Source organism: Eptatretus burgeri, chromosome 2, assembly GCF_056783735.1.
Source record: "Eptatretus burgeri isolate ZD-2024b chromosome 2, Ebu_testis_v1, whole genome shotgun sequence".
NCBI classification, from domain to species: Eukaryota; Metazoa; Chordata; class Myxini; order Myxiniformes; family Myxinidae; genus Eptatretus; species Eptatretus burgeri.
The window spans coordinates 97945836-97963752 of record NC_140962.1 but is presented as its reverse complement, the minus strand read 5'-3'; the positions used below and the strand labels follow the sequence as shown (position 1 = coordinate 97963752).

Genomic DNA, 17917 nt, shown 5'->3' with positions numbered 1-17917 from the left:
AATCAGCAGGTATCATTTTCAGACTCGCGTACGTCATATGAACGTGACGTATCATGACGTCGACGCCGTCATCAATCGACGTCGTCATAATTGTGCGCGATTATCGAAGGTTGTGTGTGCTCTGTGTCACTTCTTTGATTTGTGTCATTGGTTCCCACCTCACATCGAGCGCTTGCGCTATTATAATTAATTATAGTCACGTTAAAATTATTCCGAGAAAATCGGTTGCCCATGGTGATGCCACACAATGGCCTGCCATTGTCAATAATACCGTAATTGTCGGGATAGATGAGTGGCGTGCTCAAGTCGCTTGCTTCCAACGAGCCGCAAACTGCTGTTCTGGTGCGGCACCGGCAAGGTAGCGCCCTGTACCTGCGTGCACCTTGGCTGAGGATGTCAAAGATGCGGAACGAAGACGAAACTGTCGTCCTGATGCTTCGCAGGCAGGGCAGCGCATCGATCGTCATCGGAGGGTTGCGAAGCGGGTGTCCCGTACTCGTGCCAGCATTCAGCGGTGGGTGTAAGATTCCAGGGTGGTGCTTTTCAAAAAGAGTAGGCCGTGGTGTGTCGGTGCTCTGTCCAGATTACTGTCATAATCTACAGCACTCAGGTCTCTGCTGTGACCGAGCAGCGACCATGTCGAGTGGTGTGTGTATGACACAGGTGTGCTGGGCCAAATGGTAATGTGTGTATGACACAGGTGTGCTGGGCCAAATGGTAATGTGTGTATGACATAGGTGTGCTGGGCCAAATGGTAATGTGTGTATGACACAGGTATGCTGGGCCAAATGGTAATGTGTGTATGACACAGGTGTGCTGGGCCAAATGGTAATGTGTGTATGACACAGGTGTGCTGGGCCAAATGGTAATGTGTGTATGACACAGGTGTGCTGGGCCAAATGGTAATGTGTGTATGACACAGGTGTGCTGGGCCAAATGGTAATGTGTGTATGACACAGGTGTGCTGGGCCAAATGGTAATGTGTGTATGACACAGGTGTGCTGGGCCAAATGGTAATGTGTGTATGACACAGGTGTGCTGGGCCAAATGGTAATGTGTGTATGACATAGGTGTGCTGGGCCAAATGGTAATGTGTGTATGACACAGGTATGCTGGGCCAAATGGTAATGTGTGTATGACACAGGTGTGCTGGGCCAAATGGTAATGTGTGTATGACACAGGTGTGCTGGGCCAAATGGTAATGTGTGTATGACACAGGTGTGCTGGGCCAAATGGTAATGTGTGTATGACATAGGTGTGCTGGGCCAATTGGTAATGTGTGTATGACACAGGTGTGCTGGGCCAAATGGTAATGTGTGTATGACACAGGTATGCTGGGCCAAATGGTAATGTGTGTATGACACAGGTGTGCTGGGCCAAATGGTAATGTGTGTATGACACAGGTGTGCTGGGCCAAATGGTCTCCCATATCCAATGCTGTTCATCACACGACCAAGTGAATTGTGCACTTCTTTTGGCCTTATTACCTCCGCCACTGAAGGTGAAAGAGGTTTATGTTTTCACTCCTTTCTGTCAGTTTGTCCGAAATCTTTAGATTTCGTAAGTATATTTATGACTTCCGTCCTTTATTTGTGTGTTTGTTTGTTTGTGTGTTTGTTTGTTTGTGTTTGTGTGTTTGTTTGTCAGCGCGATAACTCGAGAACAGAAGAAGCTACCAATGTCAAATTACACCACGTGATTCAGGAGGGTGATGGCAAGCGCTGATTGGATTTTGGTCAAAATCGGTCAAAGGTCAAGGTCACAGTGAGGTCAAACATTCGATTTTTGATGGTTTTGTACAGATAACTCGAGAACGGAAGAAGCTACCAATGTCAAATTACACCACGTGATTCAGGAGGGTGGTGGCTAGCGCTGATTGGATTTGGTCAAAATCGGTCAAAGGTCAAGGTCACAGTGAGGTCAAACATCCAAAACATTCGATTTTTGATGGTTTGGTACAGAATCATCGTAAAAACTTCTGGTTTGCGTCGCTACCTTCTCAAGAGACAGCTTTTATTCGACAAGGTCAGAGGTCAAGTTGACGATTTCATAAGTACCAGTCTATGACTGCTTGTTTGTTACTTGAAGAAATCTACGATTTTGTCAAGTATGTTGGTCGGTTCAGTTTGTTTGTGTGTGTGTACGTTTCGCTCTACAGGTCGCATTTCGAGTCGGAATGTCATGGAACTTCACCAATGGACTTATTGGCCACCAGAATAGAACCCTATAACTTTTGGCATATCAAGGTCAAAGGTCAAGGTCAGGAAAAATTCCTGAAAATAGCGAAAATCCGTATCTTTTAGCATGGGCTGATTTTCAAAAATTCATGTCTCCGCCAAATCTTAACGGATTCCTTTCAAATTTGAAACACGGACGTAGGAGGCGAGTATCTTTGACTGGATTAAAAATTGGTCACATCCGTTCCGGATTACGGAGGTGACAGGTATTTGAATTTAACATGGTAAGTGCTATCTACGGTTTTTCATAGGAGTCATGATCACTTTTGAATCTCGTCAAGTCCTGGCCCTATGGGCCATTTTTATTTGTCTGTCTGTTTGTTTGCTTGTTTGACTGCAGGATACCTCAAAAAGTTGTGGACGGATCCAGATTTTTTGTCATGTCAGTTCAGATTAGGTCTGTGACTTAGTACAAGTACCATGTAAACATGTAATAACCTGTTCCATGGTCGGGTTGTCGATGACTAAACCGTCTCCCCCACCACGTTTTTTTGGTGAGGAGGATGTATGGTATGGACACCCAGCAGGATTAAAAAGAAAACCTGTCAAAGGGCGGAGGAGCTCCTTAGGAGACAACGGCCGTTCATATTTAGTGCTCAACTGTGTCTGCGGACGTCCTCCTGCAGTTGGGTTACTTTACATTTTTTTTATTAGGTTGGTGGCAGGATTTGCACTCCTGCTACTGTAAAACCCTTCATTTCGCAAAACGTCCTAAAAGTAAAAATAAATCTGAAAACCCACTCCGTGGGAGTACCTCCTGTGCAGCTGCCCTTCGCAGCTCAGCTTTCCGGGAACGAATGACGGGATTGGGGCAAAACCTTCGGGGCCCCCACTATTTGATGATAGGAGGGAAACCACGGGGTAACCTTCCTGGGTCGGATTGCGGAAATGTGTGTCGGGGTGGTGTTGAGGTGTCGTCCACCAGACGGTGGTCTCCTTGGGTTAACCTGAGGCGGTCCCTTGGGGTGGGTGCCTGGAATGTCCTATCCCAAAGAGAGGATGATCACCTGTCTCTGTTATCATCTGAGCTCAAGCGGTTGGACATCGGTATTGCAGCACTCTCTGGGGTTCGGAGACCGGATTGTGGCGAGATCAGCGTTGGTGGTTACACCGACTATTGGTCTGGTCGCTCTGATGGTTACCATTCCCAAGGAGTTACTGTCGCTGTGTCCAATAAGCTGACCCCAATGATAATTGAGGTAATACCGGTCAACAAGCGTATTGTGACATTAAGCATTCGTCACTCCCTGTGTGTCGTTTCCCTGGTCTCTGTATACGCTCCGACTGAGGCGAGTGATCTCACCGCGAAGGATGCATTCTATGCCATGCTCGAGTCTGTGTTACTCTTCCAGTCTTGGGGGATTTCAATGCATCGACTGGAACTGATAGGGATGGTTATGAGGTGTGTGTTGGTCCCCATGGGTCTGGAACTGTGAACCAGAATAGCACCAAGTTCCTTGACTTTGCAAGAAGTCATGGACTTAGGGTGGCTGGTTCATGGTTTCAGCACCCACAAGCTCATCGCTGGACTTGGTATTCCAACGCTGGCGGTGTGGCAAAGGAGATTGACCATGTCCTCATTGACGGTCGTTGGAGGAAGATCCAGAACTGCAGGGTCGACCGGAGTGCTCAGTTCCTCCATACTGACCACAGGCTTGTTGTAGCAACTCTGAAGTTGCAGCTTAAATCCAGGAGAATGGTACCATCCCAGCCTAGGCTGAATGTTGGCAAACTCAAGGATGAGAGGGAAGCTGAGGAGTTTGCAAACAGGCTGAGTGGAGATTTGGGGGTCTGGTTGCTTTGGGGGTCCTGAAGAGTTGTGGATTGCCTTCAAGACCATGGTCCTTGATGATGCCAGGAGATGTCTTGGAACTCACCGGAAGGCAAAGAAGAATTTTGTCTCTCAAGGAACACTGGATACCATTGACCAGAGTTGCAGGGCCAGGCTGAATGGCAGAGCTGAGCTGTTCAGGAAGCTGAGGCGTAAAACTGTACGTGCTCGAAGGATGGAGAAGGAGGCCGATGTGCAAGGAATCTGTGAGGGGGTAGAGCATCAACTGTGGTCAGGTGATTTTGGTCCTGCTTACAGGGCAATTCAAACATTGCGTTCCTCAAAGCCCGTCCCTTGTTGTTCTGCAGTGAGAGCAGAGGGTGGCCGGCTCTTGACAGAGGAGTCCGAAGTGAGAGCCCGCTGAGCCGGTTAATTTGAGTGACTGTACCAGGCTGATACACCAGCTGTCAAGTTGGATGTCAGGGGTGTTACAATCCCTATTGCTGGTCCTCCAATCAACTCTAGTCCACCTTTGTTTGTGGAAATACAGGCTGCGGTGAACTGGTTGAAATGGGGGTAAAGCTCCAGGGATCTGTGGCATCCATGCTGAACTTCTCAAGGCTGGTGGAAATGCTGCACTCGTGTCGTTGCATGCAGTTCTGTGCTCTGCCTGGAACAAAGGCATCATCCCAACTGACTGGAAGAGGGGCCTTGTTGTCCCTCTCTGGAAAGGCAAGTGTGATCGCCAAGACTGCAACAACTACCGAGTGGTTACGCTGGTCTCAGTGCCGGGCAAGGTCTTTGCTCGGATAATTATTGAGAGGGTTCGCCACCATCTGCTTGAACACCACGATCTGCTTGGTCTTCGTGGGGTGCCACCAAAACTTATCAATCTGATGTCTGAACTCTACTCTGGGACTGAAAGTGCTGTGAGATGTGTTGATACCATCTTTGACTTATTTCCAGTTGTTACTGGAGTTCGTCATGGGTGTGTACTGGCCACAACACTTTTCAGCACTTGTATGGACTGGATTCTGGGGAGGATGTCTGAGAGATCAAGCTGCGGTGCATTGTTTGGGAATGTCAACGTCTCTGACCTTGATTTCGCAGATGTTGCAGTCATCTTTGCGGAGACCTGAGATATCCTTTTGGGGCCCTCAAGCTGCTGAATGAGGAGTCGGAGCCGCTGGGATTACGGGTTTCCTCGGTCAAAACTAAGATCCAGGCTTTCAATGACATCTTCGATGCTGCTTTCCTATCTGTTCCTGTTTGTGGTGAGGATGTTAAGGTCACGGAAAGATCCACTTACCTTGGCAGTGATATTCATGTCCCTGCTGGCTGTGAGTCACAGGTCAACATACGTCTGCATCCTGCCTGTGGAGTCATGGGGTGGATTCACTGGATTATGGGATGTAGCGCTGCCGGTACCTGTGCGGGAGGATGAAAGACCGAGTCTTCAGGTCCTTGGTGCTTCCAGTCTTGCTCTTTGGATGTGAGACTTGGACTCTGACCAGGGATCTGAGACAGACTTAATTCCTTTGTTACCAGGTCTCTTCAGAGAATCCTTGGCTATCGCTGGTTGGACTTTGTGTCCAAGAAGCGGTGGCTAAGAGAGACTCAAATGAGATTTCCTTCCTGCATAGTCCGTGAGCGTCAGCTGCGGCTGTTTTGACGTGCGGCTTGTTTTCCTGACGCTGATCATGTTCACCAGACTCTCTCAGCGAGGGAGCCTCATGAGTGGAGGAGACCAATGGGCTGACCACGTGCCTCATAGTAGCAAGAGGTTGATCAGCATCTCATGGAGATGGGGATGGGCCAGGCATCTGCCTGGGGGATGGCCAGACGGAGGCCCCTGGAGTACCGGCGGAAAGTGGACGCAGCAACGTGCTGCTCCGGCACATGCTCCCATACCTGACCTGACCTGATCCAGATGAAATTTTGTGAACAGGTTGGGTGTGTGACAAGGACGAACTGACTTAACTTTGGTGAAGATCTGGATCCGGATCCGACTACTCGAATATTTATAGTGATTCTTCACCATTGAGAGATCGGGCCAAAGATGTTATGTAGCACGATATCTCAAAAAGTTGGGGACAGATCCGGATGAAAATTTGTGGACAGATTCTGTGTGTGATAAGGAAGAATTGATTCAATTTTGGTGAAGATCCAGATCCGGATCTCATCATTTTCTCAGTGATTCTGCACCATTGAGGGTTGGGGTGAAATCGATATATAGCACGCTATCTCAAAAATTTGTGGACGGATTCAAACGAAACTTGATGGACAGGTTGGGTGTGTCGCCAGGACCAATTGGTTCGATTTTGGTGAAGATCTGAATCCGGATCTGGACACGAGAATTATTTAATTTTTCAACTGATTCTTCACCATTGACAGATAGAGATAGGGCCAAAAACGATATCGAGCATGATATTTCAAAAATGTATTGGGCCCGATATGTTCTCGTGGATCAGGCATTGTTTGGCAGAGGTGTGCGCTTCTAGTTTGTCTGTATGTTTGTCCGCACAAAACTTTAATGTTTTTCTCCACAACCGCTTGTCGGAGCGACTACTCATGAAGAATGTTTTAATGATGGTCATGTGGTGTGGCAGCCATGTTGGAAAAAATGGAAAAACTTTTGACCTCTATCTCTGAAACCACACCAAAGGAAAAATTGAAACTTCACACATGGCCAGTACTCCTCATGGGGAATAAGTGTATTTTTTTATGATGTCATAGGTGCCTTCATTATGTCATAATTGCATATGTAGAATGCTACATCTGATCAGTATGAAAAATTTTGAGGGTCATCTCGGGATAAAATTGGTCCACAGAAATTTATTTTATGACACCGGTCACATGATTCGTCAGCCATATATACATATTTTTAAACCCTCAAAAATCTCTGAAATTGCTGAACAGATCGAGGCGAAACTTTACAGGTATGACCCCCCTATCCATAAGGAACAAAACTTTCACACATATGACATCATCATAGGTCACATGGTTTGGCAGCCGTATTGGATTTACCCTAAAACCTACAAAAAAAAATCTTCTTCTCCAGAACAGCTGGACAGATCGAGGGGAAAACCACACAAATGTTCCCCAAGCCTTGGTGATACCAAGGTATTCATGAAAAATTGATGTTATATGGTCTGCCTGCCTTATTGGATTGAGAAAAAAAATTTTTTTAATTATCTTCAACCACTTTGTTGATTGACATGAAACTTCACAATTATGATCAAGTGATGGGGAATATGTTTTAAATTTCAACTTGATCGGACATGGTCTGGCAGCCAGAAAAATAGTATTTTTTTGATTTTGGTTCTTTTCTTCTTTTTTTTATGAATAAGGCTCACTTGGCTGCACCTGGATGAGTTTGAGGGTAAAGGACTCAGCTGAAACCCAAATCCTATCCAGGTTCCTCCTGATGACTTCATCTTTGCTTTTTTGCTTGTACGGGTTCCTTCTGATGACTCCAATGCAGTGCTGTACCTCCAGTATCTGGTCTTCCATTTGATTTGAATTTTTTGAATCCCATTGTGAATTCAAGTGAATAATAAACTTCATCGGTCAGGATCACGTGTCCCTTGAAAGTGGGGTTGCATCAAAGCGGGGCGTCTTAGTACCCAGTCATCACTGCCAGCAGTTATAAAATGAAAGTTCTAATTTTGTCTCTTGTTATGTAATACACCAGTACGCAAACACCACACAAAACAAGGCCTGGCACGCGTCTGCAATTAGATTGCTCTTTTTCTTGTTCTGGTTGTTTCGTTTGATGGTCCAGGTTGGTTGTAGCAAAGTTCGGAAAACCGACTCAAACTGGTCTTAAGTCACGCTTGTGACCAACGGTTGCCTTGGCAGGATTACAAAGGTTGCAAGTGCCTTTCAGCGTTTCCTCGAGTTAATTCCATGGTCCATCCGAGTATTGGAAAGGGACAAACAGACCCAGGAACTTGCATGGGACTGTGAACTTGGCTCGTGGTAGCGGTCATTTTGACATGGCCCACAAGACCTGAACCAGGTAACCGGAACAGGTCACAGCTCATACAATACATTGTGAACCATGGTGTCTGTCCCTGTGCTGTCTCTCTCGTTTACAGTAACCGCTTCCCACGCTGAGTTTGAAAAGCTGCCGATTGGTTATTTTGCATTTTAATTGCACTTTTCTTGATGCAATATAGTCGGTCACTTTATTTTCCCTTCCGGTCCTCTTTAAAATCACCATGAACATCTGGATTAAAGTGGATTTAATACAGATCTTCATGGAGTAACAATTTAAAATACACATGGCTAAAAGTATGCAGACACCCCTTCTAATTCGTGGCTATTTCATTCACACCCATTGCTGACAGGTATATAAAATCAAGCACACAGCCATGCAATCTCCAGACAAACATTGGCAGTGGAATGGGCTATATTGAAGAGCTCAGTGACTTTCAACGTGGCACCGTCGCGGGATACCACATTTCCAACAAGTAAGTTCGTAAAATTTCTGCCCTGCTAGAGTGCCCCGGTCACTGTAAATGCTGTTATTGTGAAGTGGAAACGTTAAGGAGCAGTAACAGCTCAGCTCTGAAGTGATAGGCCACAAAGTTCACAGAACGGGACCGCCGAGTGCTGAAGAGCGTAGTATGGAAAAATCTGTCGTCGGTTGCAACACTCACTACGGAGTTCCAAACCGACTCTGAAAGCAACGTCAGCACTGTTCGTCGAGTTTCATGAAATGTGTTTCCGTGGCCAAGCAGCCGCACACAAGCCGAAGATCACTATGCACAATGCCAAGCATTGGCTGGAATGGTGTAAAGCTCACCTCCATTGGACTCTGGAGCAGTGGAAACGTGTTCTCTGGAGTGATGAATCACGCTTCACCATCTGGTAGGCCGACGGACAAATCTGGGGTTGGTGGATGCCAGGAGAACGTTACCTCCCCAAATGCACAGTGCCAACTGTAAAGTTTGGTGGAGGAGGAATAATGGTCTGGGGCTGTTTTTCATGGTTTGGGCTCAACCCCTTTGTTCCAGTGAAAAGAAATCTTAACTCTAGAGCATACAATGACATTAGAGATGATTCTGTGCTTCCAACTTTGTGGCAACAGTTTGGGGAAGGCCCTTTGTTTCAGCATGACAATGCCTCTGTGCACAAAGCAAGGTCCATACAGAAATGGTTTGTCAAGATCGGTGTGGAAGAACTTGACTGGCCTGTACAGAGCCCTGACCTCAACCCCATCGAACACCTTTGGGATGAACTGGAACGCAGACTGCGAGTCAGACCTCATTGGCCAACATCAGTGCCTGACCTCACGAATGCTCTTGTGGCTGAATGGAAACAAATCCCTGCAGCAATGCTCCAACATCAAGTGGAAAGCCTTCCCAGAAGAGTGGAGGCTGTTAAAGCAGCAAGGGGGGGACGAACTCAACATTAATGCCCATGATTTTGAAATAAGATGTTGGACGAGCAGGTGTCCACATACTTTTGGCCATGTAGTGTAGCTATATTTTGCCCTCCTTTTAGACAAATCCAACCACCGCCACCCAATGTTACACCACCATTTTGTTGTGGATAGTACAAGTACCTCAGAGCTTTGGCTCTTAGTGAAACCAAGAATGAAACACAATTAACCTTTTTAAAGTCCATTAAATTTGATAGATTAACCTTAAAACTTTCCCATCATGACGGGTACTTTTGCTTGCTTTTCCCATAACTGGGGAGATGGGATACTTTTGCTGGTTTTTGAATTAAGTTGCAAAGCAAGAATGAAACCTCACATGAGTGAAATTTTATTTGATAGAATGGCACAAGAAGAAACCAGAGGCAAGCAAGCACATCAGCATTTTACCATGTCAGCAGTAAGGTCTTAAGGTATACAGAAGTGGAGGATCCTCAGACTGCACACTCCACCAAGCCAGTGCTCAAGATTACAAGATCAAATTTGAAGTCGGATGCTATAAATCCGATCACCCATAACAAATCAGCACAGTAGAATTATGCCCCCCCACCCCCTCCCCAAAAGCTGATGTTTTGAGAAGCATGAGCGCACCAATCCCAGTTTGCAAGGCATCCCAATATTTAGGAAGAAAACGTTTCTTCCACCCCAAAGAAAAAAAAAAAATATGCCACCTGGAATTGCACAGAGTAAAAATGAATGAGCTTTTCTTATTTTGGAATACTCAAGCTCAGTGAGTCAAACTATCTTTTGTTCCACATCAATCATCTCATTCCCAAATAAACGAACTTCCCACACTGCACGTGCCACAAACAACACAAAATGACATGCAGAGATAGCCATGAACTAGCATGATGCACGCTTTAACACAATTACAAGAATACACCGATTTCTCCTACACCGTAACAAAAAGAAATCAAAAAAAAAAAACAAACAAAAAAACAACAACAAAAACATGAGTGAGCAATCCCCCTGCACATTTTCACTCATCCCCGCAGATGTCTTTATGCTTCCTCTTCATTTCATCAAAATCAAAATCCATGCCGGTCACCCTCTTGTATATGTCTTTGATGTCTTGGCAGGTGCTTTCAAAGTGTGTGGTGGCGTCATAGCTCTTCGAGACAAAGATCTGCAAACACAATTGTCACTTAGAGGACATGGAACACGACGTGTTATTTTCAAGCATATCAACTGCTTGTTGATTAACAAAGGGGACGGCGTGATCTTTGCAATATGATGGAACCGTTTCAGTGAACAAATTCAACTTGTCTTGGCAGAAAAATAATTGCAAGTTGATAATGAAAGGTCGATCATGAAAAATACAATAAAACCGGAGCGAAGTCGACGGCGTGTCATCGCAAATCCCCACGCTGCCCACCGAAAGCAAAGTTGAAAGATGGCAAAAAGTTCCACCAGGAATGGATGACCCAATACCAATTTTTTTTTTTAATTTTAGTCTCGTTTTGACCTGCGTGACCCGAAGTCCCCTGGAAAAATTAGGCATGAACCGGACGTGAACTCCAAAAAATACAAAAACCTTATACATTTCACACACCCCCAATGTTGATTGCGTACACAGAGTTTCATTTGAAAAACGTTTTAGAATGTGCCCGTAATTGCAGAGGTGCATTTTTGGGGGTATTTGACATTTTGACCTTGCCCCAGGTGGCAAGGCCAAGAATTAAACCACTCCCACACCTTCCTGCCATTTAATGATCACAACTATCAAGTTCGGTGAATTTCTGCACAACCATTTAGGAGGAGATAGCGTGATGGACAAACACAGACATAAAGACAGACAGACAGACAGACAGACGTCGATTACAAGATCCCCATTTTTTGTTTTTACAAAAAGCATGGGGATAAATATTTCATGTGGGATGAGCACTACTCACCTGGCTTTCCTTCCCCAAGTCGATGGGCTCATACAAGTCACTTAAGAATATAAACCTGCATGGAGGGGGGGGGGGGGAGAAGGGTTGGTATTTACAATTTCAGATGCAGTAAATCAGACAAAACAAAGAAACAAGTTGCTTACAAGGTATGTTCAAAATCTATCTAATTTTACATGCACAGATAAACTCCACTAAACTACCTCTCCCAGTCAAAGGTCATGCAAGTGCAAAATCAGGGGTAAAAATAATAAATTCCACCCACAAAGTTAAAACAAAATCTAAACATGTCTGTGGTAGGTACTTCCCATCATTAACCACCTCTTCTTAACACTCTCCAACCCAACCTCAAAATTCTTCCTTGTGAAAACTCCACAAAAATAGAATTCCCACCATTGCATTTCTGCTCCCCCACCCACACATACAAGGACCTCACACGTCTTCCTTTCTTTTTCCAGTTCACCCAATCAACTCCCCACCCAAATTCATATTCTCTCTTCGTCTCTTGCTGTTACGTCATCTTGGTTCCTGGGCGCTCCAAAAAGAGCAGGAAAATTGGCAGCGACACCAGTCTCCAAATTATTGTAGACAACTTGACCGACAGAAACGGCTTCAATAACATTACAATTGACCTCATGGCAAGCTTGTACAGGTCTTATTAATCAACCAGACAATCCAGCTCTTGGTTTGGGATGCTTTGCTGTTCTTCTACCGGTAGCGGGCTACCGTATGCAGCCTCTGGCTGCTGGTTGCATCACTTAACTTGAGTGCGGTTGCCGTTGATGCAGTCCCCTCTATTCCCAGTACACTGGTACTCATTCCGCTGACCTCGAAAGGATGACAGGCTGAGTCAACCCCACCTGGTGCGAATTCAACGGTCGACAGGGGCTCAAACTCAAGACCCTAAGATCTTAAGCCAGCCACTTTAACCGTTAAGCCAACACCAGGCTTCTTCTACCAGTGATACTTACAGACTATCACAAACATGCCTCTGTAGGAAGTCGTCAGAATGTTAAATCGCATTCAGGAGCAGATATCGTGCATGCCAGTCCATACGAATGATGGTGTGGCCTTGAAATGCAACACAGACGTGTCCATTATGTGGATGGGCATTGTCATCCATAAAGATAAAGATGGGACCTTGCTGTTCAGCCAGAGTGATGACGACACGTGCCATCTCGTCCCCAAATCTGACACAAATCATAGCACCCCCTCTGAATGATAGGATAATTTATTTGGCCAACTTGAGCCAGACCACATCGAGTCAGCCCCCACCAAAATGACCAACGAGAAAATGGCTTCCACCATCATATCTCCAGTCTTTAGCATGTCCATAGCTGAAGTCAAGATAAAACCCGTACGAATCGGTGAAAAGACGTCAATGGTTTTACCCTCCGATTGGGGAGAGATGCCCATTGTGCGCATTCCTGTTGATCTTGCTGTGTTCGACGGTTGCAAAGTAGTGGTTTTCAGGACCTCATTCCAATGATGTGATGCCCGTTTCAAACCATCTTGGTAGACATTTAAAGGTCTTCTTCTTTGCAAGGCATTCTGAAAAAATAATGTTCAGAAGCAATTCCTCCATGCAAGGGTGACACGATAATGATCTTCACAAGGGGTTGTAACCTATAAGCGACCTAAAGGTTTTTCCATGAACCGTCAAATCTGATACCTCGTCAGTACCCGATTTCCGATGACATCATTATAAACACGGTCCTGAAACAATGTTTATTGAAAGCAGCAGTCTGAGAAAACAGGAACTGCTTTCTCTCCCTTCTTTTCCCCCCTCCCATCAAATGGTACTACTCAGCAGTTGTTACGTCACAGCAAACTGGTCCTTTGGACGGTTATGATAATATTCACAATATTGGCCAAAAGGCACTGTGGCTCACCTGGAGCTAAATATTCAATGCACTCAATTCGATTAGCAGCTGACATTGCTGTTTGAGCTTTTAGACGCCACAATGACCCACTCAAAATGAGATTAGGAGTGGCTTCATGCATCATCAACACAATTTAGTACGCGAATAAACAATTTTGCTGATTATTCAAGGAACAGCCAAAACGGCTGTTTTGTGACTTTTTGACTGTTCAAAAAAATAGTTGGCAGGCAGCTCATGGGGCAAATAAACAACACTACAAATGTGGTGGCAAAACCTCACTTCTGATCAATTGGCTCCAGCAAATGTAGTGCTGGTTGGAGCTCCTCTTCAGGTTTGTTGGTCTCCACAGTCGTGCTGGCGATGGCGATGTACTTTCCATCCGCAGCCACGTTGTGTGTCGAGGAGATCATGCACACATAGATGTCTGCACAGGAAAATAAGCAGTGCAGCCTGAATATCAACAGAACAATTTGGAAACTGCCGCAAATGCTGTAGCATTATTAGCCTGTCCACCGACGCACGTCCTGGAGATGGGGTTTTTGCAATTGTGTGTGTGTGTGTGTGTGTGTGTGTGTCCAGGACGTAACCTTTTTACCATTTGAACTTTTGTCATCAAATTTTCAACAAAGCAAGTAGGTCAAAATGTCAAAGGGCAAAGCCACAGTAAGTAGAAACAGCCCTCATCAGCCCGGTCGCTGTGTCAGCACAAGACGGCCACGTTTTGTCGTTTCCATGTTGCTTTATTTATTTACCATTTGAGTTTCAGTGCGTGTCCAGAGCATATAACCTTTTTAACCTTTTGAGATTTTGTCATCAATTTTTCAATAAACACAAGAAAAAAAAAATAGAAAAAAAAAAACAAATTTTAAAAGCAGGCCAATTCCAGGGTTTCGAAAAAAAAATGTTTTTTTTTTTCTTTGTACACAAAGTCAAGGTTCGCCAGGGAACTAGAATACAGAACGGATCAGGACGCAACCAAACAAAAGAAACAGTATAAAGAGAAGTGAAACACCACCAGCAGGGTGGAAGGATAAAATATAAGTAGACTTAGCCAAATAAAGGATGTGGGGAAGAATGAGGGGAAGGGAAGGATGCAAAAGTGACCTTTACACTCTGTTAAAGGCGACCATCAGGTGAGCAAGGTGGCTACAACAGCAAACTCTCAGTAAGGAAAAACTGGAAATTTGCAAAGATGTGGACTTGGGGGTGGGGGGGGGATCATGGTATTGGGTGGGGAGTGATCTGAGATGGTGGTGAACAGCTGTCTTGAAGACCTGGAAAGAAGAATGAGATTGAAGGGAATGTGGAAGTTGGTTCCACAGGTGGGAAAAAGAAGAACAAATGAGTGGAGGTGTGCAGTGATCCTGGATTCAGGTAGTTTCTCCAGAAGGGGATTGATGGTGAATCATGCGAGCCCTGCTGGGGGTGGGGGGGAGGAGGGGGGAACAAAGCACAGAAAGAGCAGAGCAGAGGATGCAAGACCAAAAAAGGTGGTGAAAGACCAGACCACAGACCTGTCTGTGATGGGAAATGGTAAAGTGATAGCCCATTGACTCATCTTCATCACAGTAAATTCCAATGATCTTCAATTTATTGTTGCAACAATAATTGACTAAAATGCATGCAACCAGCATGAAATTAAATACGAATTATTCTGCAGACCGAGTGTGTATTTAATTAATTATCGAGTGATTTAACTTGGCCACAAATTTTTTGTCATTAAAATACATACTTATCGGATTTTGAATTCTGATAGTTCGCTACAAAAATATGGAAGGCAGAAAAGTTGACGATGCAAACTCATACCTCACAGGGTGCCATCCAGCAAAAACGGGACTCGTTAAACGGTCCTAACAATATGATATCACAAAAGGTCACTGAGGTTGAAGAGGGGCATTGCTTGTTCGGACATGAGGAGACTGATGTGAACGTAAATCTCATATACAAATCTCCTTGTGGAGCAAGGAAAGAAGAATATTCAAGTCAATGCTGAGGACGATGATATTTTTGTTCTCTTGATGTCCTTTGTGTGGAAGTGGCAAAAACATGTCTCCATCCATATCAAGAAGATTGATGGCCCGCTCAGACAAACACTTCATTCAATGAACTTGGAGCTGCGTGTAGTAATCCGCTCGCCGCACACGCCTTGACAAGTTGCGACACTGTCTATCTCCTAAATAAGGGTGAAGCTTTGGCAATCACCGCTATCAAAAAAAAAAATATATATCACAGAAACCTCCAGCTGCACATCTTTGGAGAGCTGAATGCCGACATAGAAGTGCTGATTGTTGGTAAGGTCTTTATGCGTGTTCTCCATGGTACCAAGAAGGTTGTGACCAAGAAGGACTTGCGCCATAAATCAAAACATCGAAACACTCCCACCAACAGAACTTGTGTTCGAGAGCCAAATCCTTCAAGCTCAACTCGTCAAGTCATATACGGATTTTTTTTTATGGACCTCTTTAAAAGTGATTTGCGTACGTGTTGGAACTCATGTGAAGTGGTTTGTGGAATTCATGGACCTTCTTGTTGATCGATTAGCACTTTTGTTGGAATTTTTGAAAGAACTTGTAAAAATAGTCAAAAGAAATATACAATTAATATTAAATGATGACCATTGTTATGCAATAAGCCATCATAATTGTTTCATTTGACAACCCTATGTGTTCATTTTTTTTGTACGATTGCTGAAGTAATCGTAGATATTTTTTTTTTTCCACCGAAACACTGACAATTGGCCGTTTTTAAAAAAAATTTATTTTAGTGTATACCGAGTTTAGGTCCATGCACAGAAAATATAATTGCTTAATGATGACAGAGTGGCATCATGCACTAACTCAGGACACCCTAATAAATCAAACAACCAAAAATAAATAAAAACATTTGCAAGGTTAAGCAAAAATAACCTACAAATGGTATTTTACAAAAAATAACCCTCCTGACAATACACAAAAGCCCGAACTTCCTTTCACACATGCAAAAAACACTTACCAGATTTCCTCGAGACCTGCTTTTGCGGGATTATGATTTGGCATGAGCTGACATTATCTGTGTTGTTGATGGGGTGACTGAGGATGCAGTATGCCCGGATCACCTGGCCCACCTTCTTCACACGATCTGGCACGTAGCTTGGGTCACAGATCAGCTGCTTGCATCGAACAATCTATACACACAAGGGTGTGTGGGTTGCCAAAAGGTGGACAACTGAAGTAGGAAGGAAACGTTTTGGCACCACCACCACCATATATTACCCATTCCCCCAACTCTAATTTTAATATTAGTCCGGGAGCCAACCTGTGTACGAGGCTGTTTTAGGGTTGGACCTTACAGCCTCTGCTATAAAATTTTACACCCCCAGGATGTTTAGATATATGTTTGCAGTTCATGAAAACCAATGTTGGCAATTCATAAGCTCTTGCGAAAAATTTTGGCGGACGTTTTTGTTTGAGGAAGATTTGAAAAATTTGATAAAACAGCAATTGTCAATAAAATTTCTAAAAAAATTAAAAAAAATCACATTCATGAAAAATAAATGTGAACTAAATGTAAGAATTCAATCAGTGCATTGTAAAATGACAAAAAAAAATTGCCTTTGTGGAAGTAAACCTCGTAAAAGTACATAATTTTGTGAAAAATGCCTTAAAAATAACGTTTTTTGAAGATGGCCTTTAGAACTTTTCTTATCATAGGCAGATGCTGCATTAGAATACTAATTTCTCTTAATGTGATATGAACATGGTATCCATAGCTAACTAAAACAGCAAATTTGATTGAGTTCTATCAATTTTTAAAGAGAAAATTAACATTTTTGTCAACCAAAGTTACCCCTACCCCCAAAATCCTCTTACTCTATTGAACACAGTTCGGTTAAGGTTTGCTGGATCCAGGTTGGGTACTTCACAGTTCACTCTTCCAAAGGAAAATTCAATGGTGTTTGGAGTGACATGGCCCTGGAGCAGACATACAACAATGAAGGGAAGACATCTCTGTTCAAAGGCATATCTCAGGCACCAGCTGCTCGAGATAAATATGTGAAGACAGCACCATTTCTCACAGCTGTATCAGAGAACATAAAGTCTATGGCTAATCTAGGCCAACAGGAATCTACTCATCATGGAGAAACACAGAAGCAGGCAACAGAAGAACATATGCATGTTGAGGAGATCAAGAAAGTGATATGCCAGCAGATGATAAACCCATTCCAGTGTAACAACCAAGTGGTTCTGCTCAATAGAGCAACTGGTGAGAAGGATGCTTCAAAAGACTTGGTCCATGCTCAAGCTAAGGGCATGGAAGCCATTATGAAAGCAGAAGAGGTGGTCTCTATTAAGATTGAACCACTGAAGCTGGTAACTTTCTCCTCACAGAAGAAATCAAAACCATCAAGGAAACAGAGTTTAATCAGGATCTATCAAGATGAGACTGCAGCTACACGTGTGCTGTGTTTCTATCGAGATGCCGACCCAGTCACAAGACAGATTGCATTTTCCCATGAGTGGACAGACTATCCATCATCCCTGTTTGAGGTTGATCCACGCTTAGCACAGGGGTTTGTAATGCGCAAAGGCAACAAGTCTGATTTCGTGGCAGTGCTAATTGCTGAAGCTGAGCAGGATGTTGTTTTACAGCTGCCATCATTACCACAGAGTGACCTATACACAGTTTATCTCGTAGACACAATGGCATTTGTA

General features: G+C 44.2%; 1 protein-coding gene and 2 long non-coding RNA genes across 3 annotated transcripts in view; 2 read left to right on the top strand and 1 right to left on the bottom strand.

Annotated features, from left to right (window-relative positions):
- LOC147032641 (uncharacterized) overlaps positions 1-17917 on the top strand; it is a 451936-nt gene that overhangs the window by 5986 nt on the left and 428033 nt on the right. The gene's annotated exons all lie outside the window — the stretch shown is intronic.
- On the top strand, positions 4-10194 carry LOC147032649 (uncharacterized). The gene is made up of 2 exons (XR_015055272.1): positions 4-514; positions 8361-10194. It is a non-coding gene; the product is annotated as an uncharacterized LOC147032649 (long non-coding RNA).
- The window catches only part of LOC147032648 (rab GDP dissociation inhibitor beta-like), a 51135-nt gene continuing 42980 nt past the window's right edge, over positions 9763-17917 (bottom strand). Inside the window, exons 8-11 of the mRNA XM_085870445.1 lie at positions 16218-16389; positions 13506-13650; positions 11347-11401; positions 9763-10580 (exon numbers count right to left, since the gene is read on the bottom strand). Coding sequence (XP_085726571.1) covers positions 10434-10580; positions 11347-11401; positions 13506-13650; positions 16218-16389 — 519 coding nt within the window. The 3' untranslated portion in view covers positions 9763-10433. The remainder of the gene's footprint in view (positions 10581-11346; positions 11402-13505; positions 13651-16217; positions 16390-17917) is intronic.